This window comes from Punica granatum, chromosome 2 (assembly GCF_007655135.1).
Source record: "Punica granatum isolate Tunisia-2019 chromosome 2, ASM765513v2, whole genome shotgun sequence".
Lineage (NCBI taxonomy): Eukaryota > Viridiplantae > Streptophyta > Magnoliopsida > Myrtales > Lythraceae > Punica > Punica granatum.
Genome location: NC_045128.1, coordinates 43,738,482 through 43,755,331, shown reverse-complemented (window position 1 = coordinate 43,755,331; position 16,850 = coordinate 43,738,482). Strand labels below are relative to the sequence as shown.

The following is a 16,850-nucleotide window of genomic DNA, read 5'->3' as shown; positions in this document are numbered from 1 at the left end:
TGCTCGAATTATTAAAATGTGATAAGTGTTTTTTTTATTTATTTATTAACCCTATCTCATTCTTGTATGCAAATATCATTATAATTCGTTTCTTACAGTCTACAAGTTAAACATGACTTTAATAGCATTCCCGCCACGAGCACTGGTCTCGAAGGCTCGCTCAACCTCCTCCTGCGAGAACCCGAACCTGTGGGTTATGAGAGGTTTAACATCGATCTTCCCAGTCCTTAGGAACTCAATGCACAGAGGCCATGTATTCCGATACCGGAATATCCCAATCACCTCAATCTCCCTGTCCACCAGGAAAGTTAGAACAGTAATTACCATTCCCGGAACTGAAGTGCAGTTATCTCGTCGATTATCATTGAGTTTGAGTATTACCTTGCAGCAGCCGGAGCAAGTGGGACAGTCATCTCGGTCAGGGCCAGCCCGATAAGGCAAACCTTGCCACCTGAATGAGTGACGTTTAAAGCTGTAGTCATGGTTTTGCTATACCCAACGCAATCAAAGCTCACATGAATTCTCGAACTCATGGCTTTCTGTATCAGTCCCACCTCTTCATCTACAAGCTGCCCGCAAAAAAATTGGAACATTTTCAATTCGACACCATACCATTGCGTTGAAAGACTTGATATGATGCTAAATTATAAGTACCTTAATATCTTGTGAGACCTGAACAATCCCATCTGCGCCGAGACTTTTGGCAATGGACAATCGTTCATCGTCAACATCGACAATGATGATCCTCGGAGCTCCGAATGCCCGGGCTGCCAACAGAGTCACCAGTCCTATCGGTCCAGATCCTATAATAAGAACATTCGTTGTAGGATTTATATTTGCACGTCTACAGGCATGGACCCCGACACTGAGGGGTTCGCACATTGCCCCTTCTTCTAGGCTCACGTTGTCGGGAAGTTTATAACACAGGTAGGAAGGATGCACCACCTAGTAGAACAATTTAGATTTACAGACACAGATCAAGTAAGTCGATCCTTGAACAATCTGAAATATACTACGGCCTTCCAATCATATAGATATTGCAGTGACATTCGAAATTTTCACGCGCTAAAAAGGGAAACTTTACCTTATTCGCAAGGGAACCGTTTGTTGGGGGAGAACCGAAGAACTTCATCTCGGGGCAAAGGTTGTAGCGGCCATCTTTACATAGACTGCACCTCCTGCAACTGATGCCAGGCTCTAATGCAACATGATCGCCTACAGCAAGAGATTTCACTTCAGTTCCAACTTCTTCTACGATGCCTGCGCACTCATGCCCTATCACCATCGGCTTCTTCACGATGAAGCTGGCACATCTCATCGTCTGAGGGTAGATGTTCAATTGAAAAGCAGAGGAGTCCAGGAAACAAATTAATTTAGTTTGGTGTATTGATGCTGTCAGGCAGAATGAACAAGCTGTTTAGGGTGGAAGGAAGGAGCATCGACCTTGAAATGATGAACATCACTTCCACATATGCCGAGAGCTTTCACCCGTACCTTGACATCATGAGGGCCTGAAAATAACCACGCACTCCTTGAAAATTGAAATGAGTAGCAAACTATGTGCAGCCGGAGGACCATGGGACGAGTGAAATGGGCCCGAAGACTCCGAGCAGGATCGAGGACATGAACTTTCTCGAAGAATTGCCTAGAAGTTACTACAGATCACCTAAATGGGCGAAAGATATCTACTTGAGATCACCATATGGAGGTGAACTTCGGATGGGTTTGGGCAAGAATTGTTATCAATCGCCGCAGAAAAGGTTCATACAGGACCGAATCAAGAAACAGACCTAGACAGCTAAAAAGCACTGTCCCAAGTAAGTTCTACGCACAGTATTTCAGAGATGCTGCTGTGCTGAAATTAAAAAACACAAATTGAGCAGAGCTAAGGTAAAACGTTAGCGGGGGAAGAGGAAGTGAGAAAACGAACCTAAAGGAGGAAGAGGGTAAGGCTGAATCTGAAGGTTCTTGATGCCAACAAGCCACGCGGCCTCGTTCTCTTCTTCTTCTTCTTCTTCTCCGCCTCTGTCCTCTTCCTTACTCCCCATTGCAGAAACTCACACACACACACACACACCCCCACAAGCAGATCAAGAGAAAGACTGGTCGGTTTCAGTTTGGGTTTACTGTCACCTACCGATCTCCGTCTGTCAGTGTAGTGCTCTCTTCTCCTCATGTAATATTTTCTTCTTTGTGAATTCTCTAGTAATTTTTTTGCGCTTTGCATTTTTACTATGGGATGACTTGTACGTGTAAGGTCTGTATTGGCACAACGAAGGAAACGAAAAACGATATATATATATATATATATAAGATTCTTTCTCCACTTGTATTATTTGCATCCGATAGGGATGTCCTTTGGTGCTTGAGGACAACATACAAAAAATATTGGAATTTCTTTTTAATATTAGTCTGAAATCCGAAAGTCTAATTAGACTTTGACTAACTCAATCGAGTCGGATCTGATTCACTAATAATACAGTTCTCCCAGGATGACTTTTTTACATTCAAAATACTCGAACACGAGACTTTACTTATGCAAGCATAACAAATAATCACTAGAACTAATCAATATTAGTTTTTTTCTTTTAATTTTTAGTAAAGGAGAAATTATTGGATTTTGCCGACCGCCTGCCCTCCGAATATTAATCAGATTGATGAATTAATAAATAAGAAGACAGCAGCCATTGGTATCTGTCTGCTTCTCATCTTCATCATTCCCACCAACATTCACAATCCCTTCTTCACTACTTCCTTCTGCAGTTTGTGCTCTTTAAGGAAGGAGGGGCTTCTGTCTTGATTGATTGGTTGGTTGGACGAGTTTCAGAGTGGTAGAAGGCAGAAATGGGCAAAGGGGCAATGTCTAAGGAAGGAGAAGGGGAAGAAAACATGGCTGCTTGGCTTGTGGGCGTCAACACCCTCAAGATTCAACCTTTCTCCCTCCCACCTCTCGGTTTGTCCCTCCCTCCCTCTCTCTCTCTCTCTCTCTCTCTCTCTCTCTCTCTCTGTGTTAGTTTTGATAATTTCGAATCAAAGTTCTTAGCTTGATGGTCAATCATATTGATATCAAATATGTGTTTGGGAATTTCGGTGAAAATTTTTTTAGGGCCCCATGACGTGAGAGTAAAGATGAAGGCTGTTGGAATATGTGGAAGTGATGTTCACTTTCTCAAGGTGAATTACAGAACCGTATCCTTAATTTTGATATCTCTTGATTGCGAAAACAGGATTAGGAATATATATAGCAGATAGATAGATTGATTGGTCATTGGTCATCTTTCTCGATTCAAGGAAGCATAGGAAGATTGAGGCATCATCGAAACAACTAGTTTTGATTCTTTTAATGTAGGCTGAAATACTTGAGATGTTAATTAACATGTTCCTTTCACTTGCAGAAATTACAGCTTGCGCATTTCGTCGTGAAAGAACCGATGGTCATCGGGCACGAGTGTGCTGGGATCATAGAAGAAGTTGGGACCGAAGTGAAACACTTGGTCCCCGGTGATCAGGTAGCTCTTGAGCCCGGTATAAGTTGCTGGCGATGTGATTACTGCAAAGGGGGCAGTTACAATCTCTGCCCTGATATGAAGTTTTTTGCGACTCCTCCAGTTCATGGCTCTCTCGCCAATCAGGTCCTAGAAATCTGAGCAATTTACATTTTCCATTGTCTGATGTATTGACTTTGTCAGTGAAAAAAACAAGCATCATGGTACGGTTTTATTTCCTATCCAAAAATCAGGTGGTGCATCCTGCAGACCTATGTTTTAAGCTTCCTGACAATGTCAGCTTGGAGGAAGGAGCGATGTGTGAGCCCCTCAGCGTCGGGGTCCACGCTTGCCGCCGGGGTGATATTAGGCCTGAAACTAACGTCTTGGTCATGGGCGCGGGGCCTATCGGGCTTGTTACAATGCTGTCAGCCCGTGCTTTCGGAGCACCGAGGATAGTCATTGTGGATGTGGATGACTACCGCTTGTCTGTTGCAAAGGACCTTGGTGCAGATGACATTGTTAAGGTCTCCACAAAAATGGAGGTATCCAATCTTGTACTTGCGGGAAACTTCCAGTGGATGGAGTTGACCGTTTGTGCCCTCAGTCTCAGTGTTGAAATTTGGCCATCCTGCAAATTTACTGCTGACTGATTTTTAAAATTTTAGAGTGTTTAATACGGAGGTGTGGTAATATACTGCTCTTTAACGTGTAGGACATTGACGAGGAAGTGAAACTGATACAGAAAGCAATGGGAGCTGCAATAGATGTGAGCTTCGACTGCGTGGGATTCAATAAAACAATGTCGACGGCGCTGAACGCTACACGTGCTGGAGGGAAAGTCTGTCTTGTTGGGATGGGCCACAACGAAATGACCGTCCCACTTACCCCAGCCGCTGCAAGGTACTGGTTTAAACACCAGTTAATTTGCAAAGCTGAGAAAATCTTCACCAGGGAAGACTATGCTTGAGGCATGCATAACTGGTTCTGTAACTCTTTTCCACTTGATTTTATAAGCATTGCGGACACTGCACGTTGATGAATATTCTTTTGTGGTGCAGGGAAGTTGATGTGATCGGCGTATTTCGCTACAAGAACACATGGCCGCTCTGCCTCGAATTCCTGAGAAGCGGGAAGATCGATGTGAAGCCGCTCATAACCCACAGGTTTGGGTTCTCGCAGAAAGAAGTGGAGGAAGCCTTTGAGACCAGCGCTCGTGGCGGGAATGCCATCAAGGTCATGTTCAACCTTTGACCTAGGAGAGACAACCAACGTAATTAATAAGAGATCGGTGCCATACGATCTTAAGGAGGCAGGATAAGCATATCTCCATGTTTAAAGAAGAATAAACATCCAGTTTGCTTTTGCTTTTGTATTGTGGATTAGGAGGGAGCTTGTGCAATATTTGGATTGATAAGCTTCAGTTTGAACCTATTGAGTCGACCTGGACTGAATGCATCGGTCCATGGAAATTCGAGCGGGGAATGCGAATTAACAGCTATATGCATTCCTGCGGATCACACAAAGCTGATAGTAGAACTCAGGTTAGGCGGTAAAACTCATATCGACTTCAGCTTATTCATCCTTACCCCAGCCCCTTGGAGTGGAGCACAATCTTGGTGGCTGAGAACTTCCACTGGAAAATTCTCTGATCTAGAAGGAATATGGTATGAAAACAAGGAGGAGAAAATGCATTTCTTTCTTCAGCATGGAATTCGAGGAGGATATTATTGTTAGATGGGGTCATCTTTGGGAAGTCACAATTTTCTTCCTCATTTTTCCTCTCTTTTTCTTGTTTTATTCATTGAAAAAATGATGTTCTTCGTTCCACAAGAAGGAGTACACACGAAATTATTTGAGTTTCACCCGCAACCATACGAAAGTAAACCCATATCCATATATCTTATAACTAAGAAAGAGTCTTTGGATGTGCATTGCCTATATGTACCTTGCTTTAATTAAAACTATAATGCTGCGGTGCTCCCGATATCTTTTTCTTCGGCGTATGGATAAAAACAAGTTCCCGATAATGTAGTTGAAATAAAAAACAAGTTCCCGATAATGTAGTTTCAACTGAAAAGGAAGGTGCGTATTCATACACATTTAAATCATCATCTTTCAAACCCCATGTTTAAATTAACCCTATTTTTTCCAGTAAAAGATTTTGTCAACCCTGAAGTATCATCCGACTATTAAATAGTTATTATTATTATTAAATAGTTACTAATGTTTACAATATTTTGTTTACAGTGAGCGAGTAACATATTAATGGCCATATAACTCTACCACTCAAGTAGAGAGAGTACACAAAGGAACTTGAACTCTCTCTCTCTAACTCTTAGTTGGAAGCTTCCTCTTTCCCTTCCCCTTCTTCTTCTTTCTTCTGGCCCTCTTTTGCTCAATGCTCCAACAGATCAAAGCTTTCAACTTGCTTCATTCAAACGAGGAAAATATTAAAGGCAGCTTTTCCTTTCGGCAACAACCAGCATAGGATAAATCTTCAATGCAAGCTCTAATGAACCCCTAACTACCCAACCCACGGCAGAAACATCAATCCTCCGAAGATCAAAGGAATGTCAGACACTTCAATCAGACGCTCAGTCAGACTATAGATCCTGGCAACAAGCAAATCTTCATCACAATTACTTCCCCAACCATCCACTTGTACTTCACCATAAGAACTTTTATCACCCAGCTCACCACCTTTATTTCCCCTCCAGCACTCACTCCAGCCGCATCTCAAACGATCATTACCAGTAAGTAAACCCCCTACCCATCATCCCCTCACAAAACCTCCTTGCAACCTCAGGACACCCCACTACCGATAATGGAAAATACGTACCTGGATGCTTCACTAGCTGATATCTTATGCAACCAAATGTCCATGAACCACAACCAGGAAATCCTTGAACTCCAGACAAATGAAGCAGAAGCTCAGGAATCAATTCCCTTAACTCTCCTCATAAAACCATTTGGCTTTAAACCACTACCACCAAAATCAGTCATTCCCAGACTCCTGCAGGCATGGAACATCAAACAGGGAGTCACCATATCTCCCAAAAAGTACACGGATGACACTCTAATCTGTCTCTTCAGAGACAAAAGGGACATGACACACGTTGAGAGGGACCGAGCTTGGTCGGTCCAAGGAGCACACATGATGATTGCCCGCTGGGATAATGGATTATTGCTAGAAGAAATTAAGTTCAAGACTGTTACCTTTTGGATACAGATTAGAGGCATTCCCCCTGAGCTACTCTCCAAGACGAACATCGTCAGACTTGCTGAGAAGGCAAGCAAGGTTCTCGAGATCGACTGGAAGGATACTCAGTCCCTCTCGAAATGGTATATAACACCTAGAGCTTTGGTTCAAGTCCCAGTCAATAACCCCCTATGCCCTGGACGAAGAATCAACAGAAAGAATAGAACGCCTACCTGGGTTTTCTTCAAGTATGAATACCTTAAGACCTTCTGCTACGACTGCAGCATCTTGGGGCACGATCAAGCACACTGCTCCTTGGAGACACCAGCGCCACTGAATCTACATGGACCGTGGCTTCGCTTCGACAACCAGACGGACATCCTCCGGCCGCAGGTCATTGAAACTCCACCGTTGCTGCCTACGACCCCAACAAAACCCTCATCTCCAACTTCCAAAAAGGGTGCAAATTCCAAAAAACTAGGGCACACTAGCAGCGTCCATCACCCCGATTCAAATTCGACTTTGTCACATGACAGTGACAATACATCTCCAATCAATGCTACATAAGGGAATTATACGACGCAGACATCAACTTACCGTTGCTGACCCAAAGGGAAAGGAGACCTACACAAAGGAGTCATTCCTACACCGGTCCCATGGGAGCTCCTGCGCTTCGAGGAGGAAGGGAGCATGGAAACCCTCCCGATCCATCCTTACCACCGATACCTTATACTCTGGAATTGTTGACGATCAAGCCTAAATAGAGGCCCAATTCCAAGCAATGACCAACCCATTTAAAAGTCATGCCTACATCTCTTCTGGCAGCCCACTCCACAGTCCACAATCCCACCGAAGCCCACACCTCTTCAGCAGCCAGGCCGAAGCCCAAAACCAAGCAAGGCCGGGTACTGGACGCAGCCCATCCCGTCCCCAAGCCCACGCACAACCTTTCAATCCGGCTGCCTCTCTCCAATCCGAAGCCTTGATCGCGATGCCACAGAGGAAAAGGAAAAATGAAATGAGCCAAGAAGATTATCTTAAGATAACAACTCCATACTCCAGAATTCTAAAGAAAATAGCGGTAACCATAGGATAAGAGATGTACAGGGACTGGTACTCATTAAAAGCTATGGAAACAATGGAAGGAGAGTTCCCCCTCCCCCCCCCCCCCCCCCCCCCCCCCACAAGAACCTGCAATAGGAAACTTGGGGCTTTACTACTTCGTTGATGAGATGGAAGATGATGTTATTGCCGATGATATTCAAATGGCCGAGGAGGCGGGCCTAATCAAGCCCTCGAGGAAGTCGTGAGTCTACTAGCCTGGAACTGTTGGGGTATGAGAGAAGAACTGACAGTTCGAGTCCTTCGTCTCCTCGTTCGGAAGCACCGGCCTAGTATAATCTTTCTTTCAGAAACCAAATCATGCTTCAGGCACTGCAATAAAATAGCACAATGCTGTAATCTTGATGGCATCTTTACTGTCGACTCTTCAAATGCAATGGGCGGTCTTTGCCTCCTATGGAACACCAAATTAAAGGTAACTATCCTCAAATCTTCTCCTTATTTTATCCAAGCGACTGTTGATCATCATGTTTTGCCTGCCCCATGGATTCTGACTACTGTTTATGGCCCCCCTTACTTACATGCAAAACCGATATTTTGGGCTGAATTGACTGATATTGCGAATACCATTGATAAACCTTGGCTTATTATAGGAGACTTTAATGAAATTTGTGCTGCATCTGATAAACTAGGTGGTCGTAATTATGCTTCATCGTCTCGCACTTTCCTTGATACTTTTCTATGCCAATTGGGTTGTATTGATTTGGGTTTCACTGGAAATCCCTTTACTTGGTGTAATAAGAGAATGGATCTAGCTTATATAAGACAACGCTTAGATAGAGCCTTAGCAAATGATGATTGGAGAACTACCTTCCCTAGGGCAGGTGTACACCACCTCCCTCAAATCCGATCAGACCACAATCCCATTTTGGTAAAACTTTGGATGGAGTCTTCTAGCAAGCCTAGACCATTCAAATTCGAGGAAGCTTGGACTCGCGACTAGTCTAGTGATGCCATTGTTAAAAACGCTTGGAATAACGTAGTGTTAGGATTAAGGGCTTTTCAACTCTCCTCCAAAATCAAAATCGTCAAGAAAGACTTTAGGAAGTGGAACAAAGATGTGTTTGGATATTGTGACACTAACGTCGTAGGAATCCTGAAGAAGCTTGAAGAAATCCAAGGGAAGCACCCAACGCCTGAAACCAAAAATGAAGAGGAAAAACTTATCGCGGACCCGGAAGAAAACCTAGTGAGGAAAGACATTATATGGTGTCAGAAATCGAGGGAGCTATGGTTGAAAGACAGAGACAGAAATACCAAAATTTTCCATCTCTCAACTATCATTTGACGAAGATCAAACCACATAGCTACCATAAATGATGACAATGGAGAATGGTGCCAAGATCATGAAGGAATAAGCAATTATTTTCTAAAGAATTTCCAGGACCTTTTCAAGACATCCCAACCAGAAATACCAGAAGATTTAAAAGGGTTGTTAAACCAAACCATCACTGATACCGAAAACGAAAGCCTAATCCAAATTCCAAACGATAAAGAAATCTTGTTGGCCTTAAATTCCATTCCAAATCTAAAGGCGCCAGGTCCTGATGGAGTTCCCTCCCTGTTCTATAAACACTACGGAGAAATTGTTAAGCCTTTATTGTTATCGGCTGTTAGGAGCTTCTTTAACTCGGGATATATTCTCAAAGAATGGAACAACACCTTTATTTGCCTCATTCCAAAATCCCAAGGAGCTTCCACCTTCAAAGACTTCAGACCCATCAGTCTATGCAATGTTTGCTACAAGGTTATCTCAAAAATCATTGCAAATAGACTCAAACCACTTCTCGACAAGATTATTTCCCCTAACCAAACCTCTTTTATTGAAGGAAGATGGATAAACGAAAATGGCCTACTAGCACAAGAAATCCTTTACACAATGAAGAAGATTAAAGCTCGCAGAGGTTGGATTGAAATGAAAATCGACTTTATGAAGGCCTTTGACATGCTGGAATGGAGCTTCATCGTCAAGATCCTAGCAAAACTCGGATTCATCTCAACTTTCATATCCTGGATCTATCAATGCATATCCACTTCCACATTCTCAATACTTCTTAATGGCTCACCCCATGGTCACTTCTCACCATCTAGAGGTATTAGACATGGAGATCCTATTTCACCTTATCTTTTCGTAATATCTATGGAAATACCGTCTAGGCTTCTCTATAGGGTAGAAGCAAATGGAGATATTAAGGGCATTCATATAAGCATGGGAGGTCCACAGATATCACACCTAATGTTTGCATGACTTACTCATTCTCTCCAAAGCAACAAAAGCTAACATTAGGAATGTAAAGAACATATTTGACAAATTTTGCTCTTGGTTAGGCCAAGAAGTCAACTGCTCCAAATCAGGCATCTTCTTTTCCAAGAATACCCCGGCGGACACGAGAAGAAATGCAAGAGTAATCCTTGGCATAAGGAAATTAAAGGAGGATACCAAATATCTGGGGAACCCGCTATTCATCAAAAGGAAAATCCTTCCAATTCCTGATTGACAAGATAAAAGGCAAGCTTGCTTCTTGGAAGGCTAAAGCGCTCTCCTGGGCGGGAAAGGCTACTCTCATCAACTCAGTGATCAACAATACCCCCATTTATACCATGTCACTTTTTCGACTTCCTAAATCCACTCTAAACAATATTGACAAAGTGACAAAAAAATTTTGGTGGGGCACAACAAAGGAAGAAGGAAGCTACTACGCCCCTAAGAATTGGTAGACCATTTGCCAGCCAAAATCCAAAGGAGGCCTAGGCTTTCGAAGGGCTGAAGACTCGAACAAGGCAATACTCTCCAAAACAACTTGGGCCCTAACAAGAACAAACAACAGCTTAGCTGGTAGAACTGTTAGGGCGAAGTACGGTAATTTCCTAAACTCATCCTACTGCTCATCCTCATCGCCAATCTGGAAAGGGCTCAAATGGTGCAAAGACACTATCCAGGCAAGTACATGCCTCACTATAGGAAATGGCTCATCCATCTCAACTTGGCTCGACCCTTGGATCCCAGGTACGCATGATCGCAGGCCAACCCCTAATTTAAATATAGCCCCTAACTAGGAGCTAAAGGTACGCGACCTAATGCTCTTCAACCCAAAGAGATGGAACGCCCTCTACTCACAAACCTCTTCGAGTAAAACACAGTGGAGAAAGTACTCAGAATCCATCTACCCCAGGAAGACTATGAAGATGGAGCACAATGGGCACCGAACATATTAGGGAAGCACTCTGTCAAATTCTTTTTATCTCATTGATCAGCAAAACAGATTTCAAAACAATAACGGAATTGCATGGAAAGCCATTTGGAATATGAAAATCCATGAACGTTTCAAACTCCATCTCTGGAGAATCGCTAGTGAATGCCTCCCCTAGTTTAGTGAAGAGGACACCCCTTGTCCCCTTTGCGCCAAATCAGTTCCGATAAACCCGATCGTCTCTATAAAGATTGTATCTTTTATCATGTAGCTTGGAGGGAATCATCCTGGGACATACATTCAAATGTTATCCCATGTACATCTATCAAGGATTTGATAAACTTCATTGCTTGCCCACCAAAGACATTGCTTGCAAACATCTCTGATAAAACAAGCTTTTCCTTATATGCTGCTATTATCTTATATCAATTGTGGAACTCACGAAATGATGTCTTGCATGCAGAGAAGCCCGGAGACCTCCGCAACACCATCAAAAGAATCAAATCTTGCTACATGGAGCACTCCAGAAGAGGACGCAACTCGAAGAAGCAAGATGGGTGTTCACCAATGCCATCCCTGCAACTTGAACCCGCACAAGAACCCATAGGACTCGATTGGAGCATCATCAGCACTGACGCATCTTGGAACAACAGTATATCATGTCTTTTAGGAGTCCTATATCATCCACATAGTCCTCCAATCATATCATGGTTTCAGATCTCACAGGACGACAAGTCCATCCAAGCAGAGGCTCGAGCAGCACTCCTTGCTCTTACAATAGCGACAGAAAGAAGAGAGCCAAATATTTGGTTACGTTGTGATGCCTTGTTACTTGCAGATGCCATTTTGCACCCACACAACTCATTGTGAGAAATTAGGAGCATAGTTTCGGATATTACCTCTATTCTTAATTGTTTCTCGGATTGGATTTGCTCCTGGATTCCAAGGTTAGATAATATTCTTGCCCATGAACTAGGCCAATTTGGGTCAAAGTCAAATTTTTGTTCACTTTGTATGTTTTAAGGATATTCAAACCTAAATATAGTTATAGACACCTCTAATTATTAATATTATTATTCATTATTTAGCCGAAAAAAAAACATATTAATGGCCATCCTTGAAAGTCAAGTCCAGTCCATAAGCAGACAAAAAATTTTCGAATCCATCTAATATCAATACATCATCATCCTTATTTTAGTAAACAAAGATGAAGTCGCATCCGAGGAAGTCAAATTTAATTAATTCTCAATATAATAATTTTCAAAAAATAGGACACGGACAAAATTCAAGCCAAACGAGAAAAAAGAAAAAGAAGAAGAAGAGGTGACTGAGCAATAAATAACAAAAATATTTTCAATTAGTTTTTCTTTTGAAAAGAAATGAAGATCGGAAATTGCCACTATCATTATTAATATTATTATTCAATTTTGAAAATTACCATTATTATTATATTATATTATATTTTTAAAGAGAGAATTACTGACCCCAAAAAGTTTGTCTTTTTTTTTACATTAAATTCTAAAAATTTAATTAAAAAAATTTTAAACTTTTGATAAATAAGAAACTTGTAGTTCTTTCTGCAACTCGCTGTTACGGAGTTGTTGACATGTACTTGTAGTTCTTTTCATAATTCGCACATTAACCATTAGATCGAATCGCTCGGGGTTATTAGGTGAATCGTAAACGGTCAGGTAGTACGAACTTAAGGCTGTGAAGTACATGTCAGCAGCTTCTGTTACGAAAAGGACAAAGGGTGTCTCATTTATCAAAAGTTTAGAGTTAATTTTTTCAAAATTAAATTTCAATGTACTTTTATGATCTCTCCCGTAATTCTTCCTTTTTTTAAAGCGAGTCTCATATCAATCAACAGCTAAGCCTAAGCCCGACTAAGACTGATTCTTCCGAGGCGGAGGGGCAGACTTCCTCGAGGAGGAGAGAGAAGGGGAGAGCCGTCCCCACTCCCACCTCCACCGGCTTCGGAAGTCGGTCCCGTAGCCGGCGCACAGGGTCCTCTTCTTTCCTCATTATCTCTCTCCCACCCTCCGCAAGCTCTGTTTTCAAGGTACGCGCTGCGGAGCTTGAATTGCGGCTTTGGAAACTTTGAATTTGGGTTTACTTTGCTCAGTGCTGTTGGTTTCTAGAGTCAAGGAAATTCTTGGTGGGTTTGAGATCTTTCGCCGTTGAATGTGAGCTGCTCTAGCTGTCCTTACCGCGAGTTCAGTATCAGTGGCTGTTTCTTTTGATATAAGGGCAGTCAGTGGAGAGCTGATCTCTGTTTTGAGATCGCTCTAGGGTTTCGGAATTAGGAAGCTTTTGATGCTTAGTTAGTTTCGAAGGTTGAAATTTCTCTTTTATAAATTTTTTATTTTGAAAGTTTTGTCTCTTTCCTTGTCCTTACTGTTAGGTGCTGAAAGGTTGAGATAGTGATGTAGAAGGCAACACCGATGCCTTCTTTTAGCTTGGATTGACAGTATCTTCCACCACCTGGAAAAGCACTCCTCTGAGCTGAGAAATTATGGGCTTTATCGACTTCAAGAAACCGGGCGGCGATTGATGGATCTCTGATACTGTGGACTGGTTCCGTTTCAGATCCAGCTTGTTTGCTCACAATTGAAGACACAAAGATTTTGAATCTTCTGCGGTTCTCGTCATCGATCTTCAGCCGCTGTCCATGAGAAAACAGCCTCTTTAGGATTTTTCTCTTTTTACCTCTCAAGTACATGATTGCAGTGATAAAAGACTTCTGACCTTTAAATTAAGCTTCCTCGTCCACCGAGGAGATTCTTGAGGAGTGAGCTGCTAGTTTAACCTCAGGTTTCTATCTGTCATTGGGGGGGCCTTTGAGATATTGGTATGGCCGTTGCCAATAGCAACGGCAACTGTGAATTAACGGCAAAATCGTACAATTACTACAGAGTTTCGAGCTTGACAGAATCCATTTTGGGTGCGAATAAGACCTCAAACTTGAAAGATAGGTACGTGCTGGGAGAGCAGCTGGGCTGGGGCCAGTTTGGTGTCATAAGGGCCTGCTCTGATAAGTTAACGGGAGAGGTTTTGGCATGCAAATCAATTGCTAAGGATCGCCTTGTGACTGCAGAAGATGTTCGGAGTGTTAAGCTTGAGATTGAGATCATGACGCAATTGTCGGGGCATCCTAATGTGGTTGATCTCAAAGAGGTGTACGAGGAGGAAGACTATGTCCACTTGGTGATGGAGCTTTGTGCTGGAGGAGAGCTCTTCCACAAGTTGGAGAAGCATGGGCGGTTTTCCGAAACTGAGGCTAGAGTCATATTTCGACATCTGATGCAGGTAGTCTTGTATTGCCACGATAAGGGAGTTGTCCATAGGGACTTGAAGCCTGAGAACATTCTACTGGCGACTAAAGCGTCTTCCTCTCCAATTAAGTTGGCTGATTTTGGTCTGGCTACTTACATTAAGCCTGGTAAGATCTTAATTTCCTTTCTTCTATTTACCTGTTATCAGGGAGAGAGTCAGAATTTGTTGTTTGGGGCTAGTGTTGAAGGGATAATACAGCAATCAAGGAGTTGATTGAAGAAAATTTCAACCGAATCCAATCTGTTCTCTTGCACTAAAATTATATTTTCTTCAATTTTCTTAAGGAAACATAACCTCATATTGTCATTGTGAAACGCATCTTGTGAACTGGATGCAGCTATCACTACCTTAATTTTTTTGTTTATCTTTCTCCAATAAAGGAAAATGAAAAAACTGGGATCTCATGGGTCAACTGATCCCTTCGACCTTCTCTGGCTCCATCCCTATTTACTTTGGTGCTTCCTCTCTCTTTCCCGAACCTCCTCTGAAATATGAGGTTCCTTTTTCAGGGCAGAGTCTGCAAGGGACCGTTGGAAGTCCCTTTTATATAGCTCCCGAGGTGTTGGTTGGTGGATATAATCAGGCTGCAGATGTGTGGAGTGCAGGCGTCATTCTTTACATTTTGTTAAGTGGGATGCCGCCCTTTTGGGGCAAGACAAAGTCCCGTATATTTGATGCTGTGAGAGCTGCCGATCTTCGATTTCCTTCAGATCCATGGGATCGCATATCAGCTTCTGCAAGGACACTAATCAGAGGAATGCTTTGTGTTGATCCTTCTCGAAGGCTCTCTGCTCAGGAGGTTTTAGGTGGGTTGGATTGATTATCCCTCTCAATTTAAGATACTCAGTTTTTATGAGAGTGGATGTGTTCATCTGGATAATGATAAATTCCAAGTGCAAAACAGGGATGCTCTTCTGTTGGAAATCTAACTCTGTTGGTCTATGCTCATGTTTTCTGCTTTAGTTTTGCATTTTCTTAGTTGCCCCAAATCTTTGAGAAAAATTGAATAATATAACCCAATGTTCTTGCAGTTGTATTGAGGAATTTGTCTTGTGGTGTCATTACTTTTACAAAGTTTAACGTTCAAACGTGAGGTCTGATTGCTTGCGATGTTATTGTGAAGCTTTCTCTTTTTTCCTGTAAATTACTGATGTAGATTTCTCTTATAATTCAACTATCCAATGCTGTCTGTAGACCATTCATGGATGGAGGATAATGGGATGAATCTCAATGCATCGATTGTTCGAGAGAGTAGAAGTTCCGGAAAGTTTGAATTCAGTGGAGAGCCATTATCTGCCTCGTACATCTCTCGTGATCAAGATATCAGCTTTGGCACTGGGTCCCACATTATCTGTGATGTCCAGTCGCCAGCGTTATCATGCAGATCATCGTTTTCTTCCTTTCTGGTGGAACCATCAACACCTTACCCTGCTTCCGATGGTGGGTTCTCCTTCCACAGCTGTGGGAGCTCTAACAGCTTGGAATTCTGTTCCCCTGTTCCCTCGATGCCGAGCTTTGCCTTCTTCAGCCCAGGTCCCTTGAATGGCGATGGGATTTCTGAGGTCCAGTCCTTGTCAGAAGTATCTGGAAGCAGTTCAATACTTGGGGGTATGCAGTTTCCAATATTTGTCATCCTAAGTTTTTGTGCTTTTTACTGTTTACAAAACCAGAGCTGTTGGTTTGACTTGAGAAATTGTTTGCTTTTTTCACTCTCTGATCTTTTGTAAGAAAGCTTTGCTTGTGCTCGAGAAGAGTCTAGTTTGGGTTCTGATGATGGAGTTTCATGACTCATTAGTCAAAATAAAAAAGTGTTTTTACTTCGTCAAAATATTGCAAGAACCATCGCCACTCACGCTTGTTGATCATGTCGGAATTTGACGGTGGTGCAACTGCAGTTCAAATAACGAACCAAGCCTTACTTTCCTTGTTTGATGAATGGTTCTGCCTTGTTTCAAGAGTGAGCTGATACGAGCGTTTTCAAATTTGTGCAGAGGGCTTGCAAGGGATGCCACTTACATTGCCAAATTCTGCGGTTCTAGACGAAAACAAAGCCAGAGAACCTGAGCAAAGAGTGGAAGTGAAGCGGGTGGGAGGATTGGGCCATAGAGTATCAGGCATCCACAGTAAGAGGAACCGAACTATTGGTCTTGGCGAGCGTGAGCAGCTTGATCTAATGGCCACTGAATCAGTTATTCGCTGGTCATCATGCACGCTAATTCCTACTTCTCTGAGGTCTTCTCTGGTCTGTTGAACTCCCCACTCATCAGCTGACGTATCTTATTAGGTTTAGGGAAAATGTGATTAGGTTTAGTGTTCCTGGTATTGCCGAACTCCCGGTGCTTACTTTCTGATCTGGGTGTGGTGAAATGTGATGTGTTCTTTGGGTTGAGGGTTGATTGTAATTTGCCTACTGGTACATTGTGACAAAGCACTGGCTAATGTGATCATTTTTGCTGAGTAAAGAGCTACTTGTGTTTTTCTTTTCGCATTAGTGCTTCATCTTTCGGTCTTTCT

The 16,850-nt window shown here is 42.5% G+C and overlaps 3 protein-coding genes and 1 long non-coding RNA gene across 5 annotated transcripts; 2 read left to right on the top strand and 2 right to left on the bottom strand.

Moving 5' to 3' along the window:
* On the bottom strand, positions 1-2,208 carry LOC116194351 (L-idonate 5-dehydrogenase-like). The gene is made up of 6 exons (XM_031523149.1): positions 1,931-2,208; positions 1,444-1,511; positions 1,085-1,321; positions 655-945; positions 382-569; positions 1-292 (listed from the first exon to the last, which is right to left on the bottom strand). The coding sequence occupies exons 1-6, from the start codon at positions 2,046-2,048 to the stop codon at positions 100-102; spliced, it is 1,095 nt and encodes a 364-aa protein (XP_031379009.1). The 5' UTR covers positions 2,049-2,208; the 3' UTR covers positions 1-99.
* Positions 2,209-2,666: 458 nt separating this feature from the next.
* On the top strand, positions 2,667-5,348 carry LOC116194352 (sorbitol dehydrogenase-like). The gene is made up of 6 exons (XM_031523150.1): positions 2,667-2,953; positions 3,107-3,174; positions 3,396-3,632; positions 3,740-4,030; positions 4,201-4,388; positions 4,547-5,348. The coding sequence occupies exons 1-6, from the start codon at positions 2,845-2,847 to the stop codon at positions 4,737-4,739; spliced, it is 1,086 nt and encodes a 361-aa protein (XP_031379010.1). The 5' UTR covers positions 2,667-2,844; the 3' UTR covers positions 4,740-5,348.
* A 299-nt stretch (positions 5,349-5,647) lies between these two features.
* On the bottom strand, positions 5,648-7,418 carry LOC116194353. Of its 2 annotated transcripts, XR_004154410.1 has the most exons (4): positions 7,285-7,418; positions 6,705-7,105; positions 6,328-6,501; positions 5,648-5,916 (listed from the first exon to the last, which is right to left on the bottom strand). It is a non-coding gene; the product is annotated as an uncharacterized LOC116194353 (long non-coding RNA). The 2 variants fall into 2 exon arrangements; XR_004154409.1 differs by having other exon boundaries at positions 6,328-7,105.
* A 5,433-nt stretch (positions 7,419-12,851) lies between these two features.
* LOC116196164 (calcium-dependent protein kinase 26-like) lies at positions 12,852-16,824 on the top strand. The gene is made up of 5 exons (XM_031525752.1): positions 12,852-13,062; positions 13,405-14,442; positions 14,846-15,142; positions 15,531-15,944; positions 16,328-16,824. The coding sequence occupies exons 2-5, from the start codon at positions 13,854-13,856 to the stop codon at positions 16,585-16,587; spliced, it is 1,560 nt and encodes a 519-aa protein (XP_031381612.1). The 5' UTR covers positions 12,852-13,062; positions 13,405-13,853; the 3' UTR covers positions 16,588-16,824.
* The last annotated feature ends 26 nt before the right edge of the window (positions 16,825-16,850 follow it).

Bases quoted from the DNA above. Each gene is read 5' to 3' on its own strand.
- LOC116194351 (XM_031523149.1), bottom strand. From the start codon at position 2,048: ATGGGGAGTAAGGAAGAGGACAGAGGCGGAGAAGAAGAAGAAGAAGAA. The intron at 1,322-1,443 runs GTCGATGCTCCT...ATCTACCCTCAG, and splicing joins GTGATGTTCATCATTTCAAG to ACGATGAGATGTGCCAGCTT. The intron at 293-381 runs GTAATACTCAAA...CCTGGTGGACAG, and splicing joins CTTGCTCCGGCTGCTGCAAG to GGAGATTGAGGTGATTGGGA.
- LOC116194352 (XM_031523150.1), top strand. From the start codon at position 2,845: ATGGGCAAAGGGGCAATGTCTAAGGAAGGAGAAGGGGAAGAAAACATG. The intron at 2,954-3,106 runs GTTTGTCCCTCC...AAATTTTTTTAG, and splicing joins TTTCTCCCTCCCACCTCTCG to GGCCCCATGACGTGAGAGTA. The intron at 3,633-3,739 runs GTCCTAGAAATC...TCCAAAAATCAG, and splicing joins ATGGCTCTCTCGCCAATCAG to GTGGTGCATCCTGCAGACCT.
- LOC116196164 (XM_031525752.1), top strand. From the start codon at position 13,854: ATGGCCGTTGCCAATAGCAACGGCAACTGTGAATTAACGGCAAAATCG. The intron at 15,143-15,530 runs GTGGGTTGGATT...TGCTGTCTGTAG, and splicing joins CTCTGCTCAGGAGGTTTTAG to ACCATTCATGGATGGAGGAT. The intron at 15,945-16,327 runs GTATGCAGTTTC...AAATTTGTGCAG, and splicing joins AAGCAGTTCAATACTTGGGG to AGGGCTTGCAAGGGATGCCA.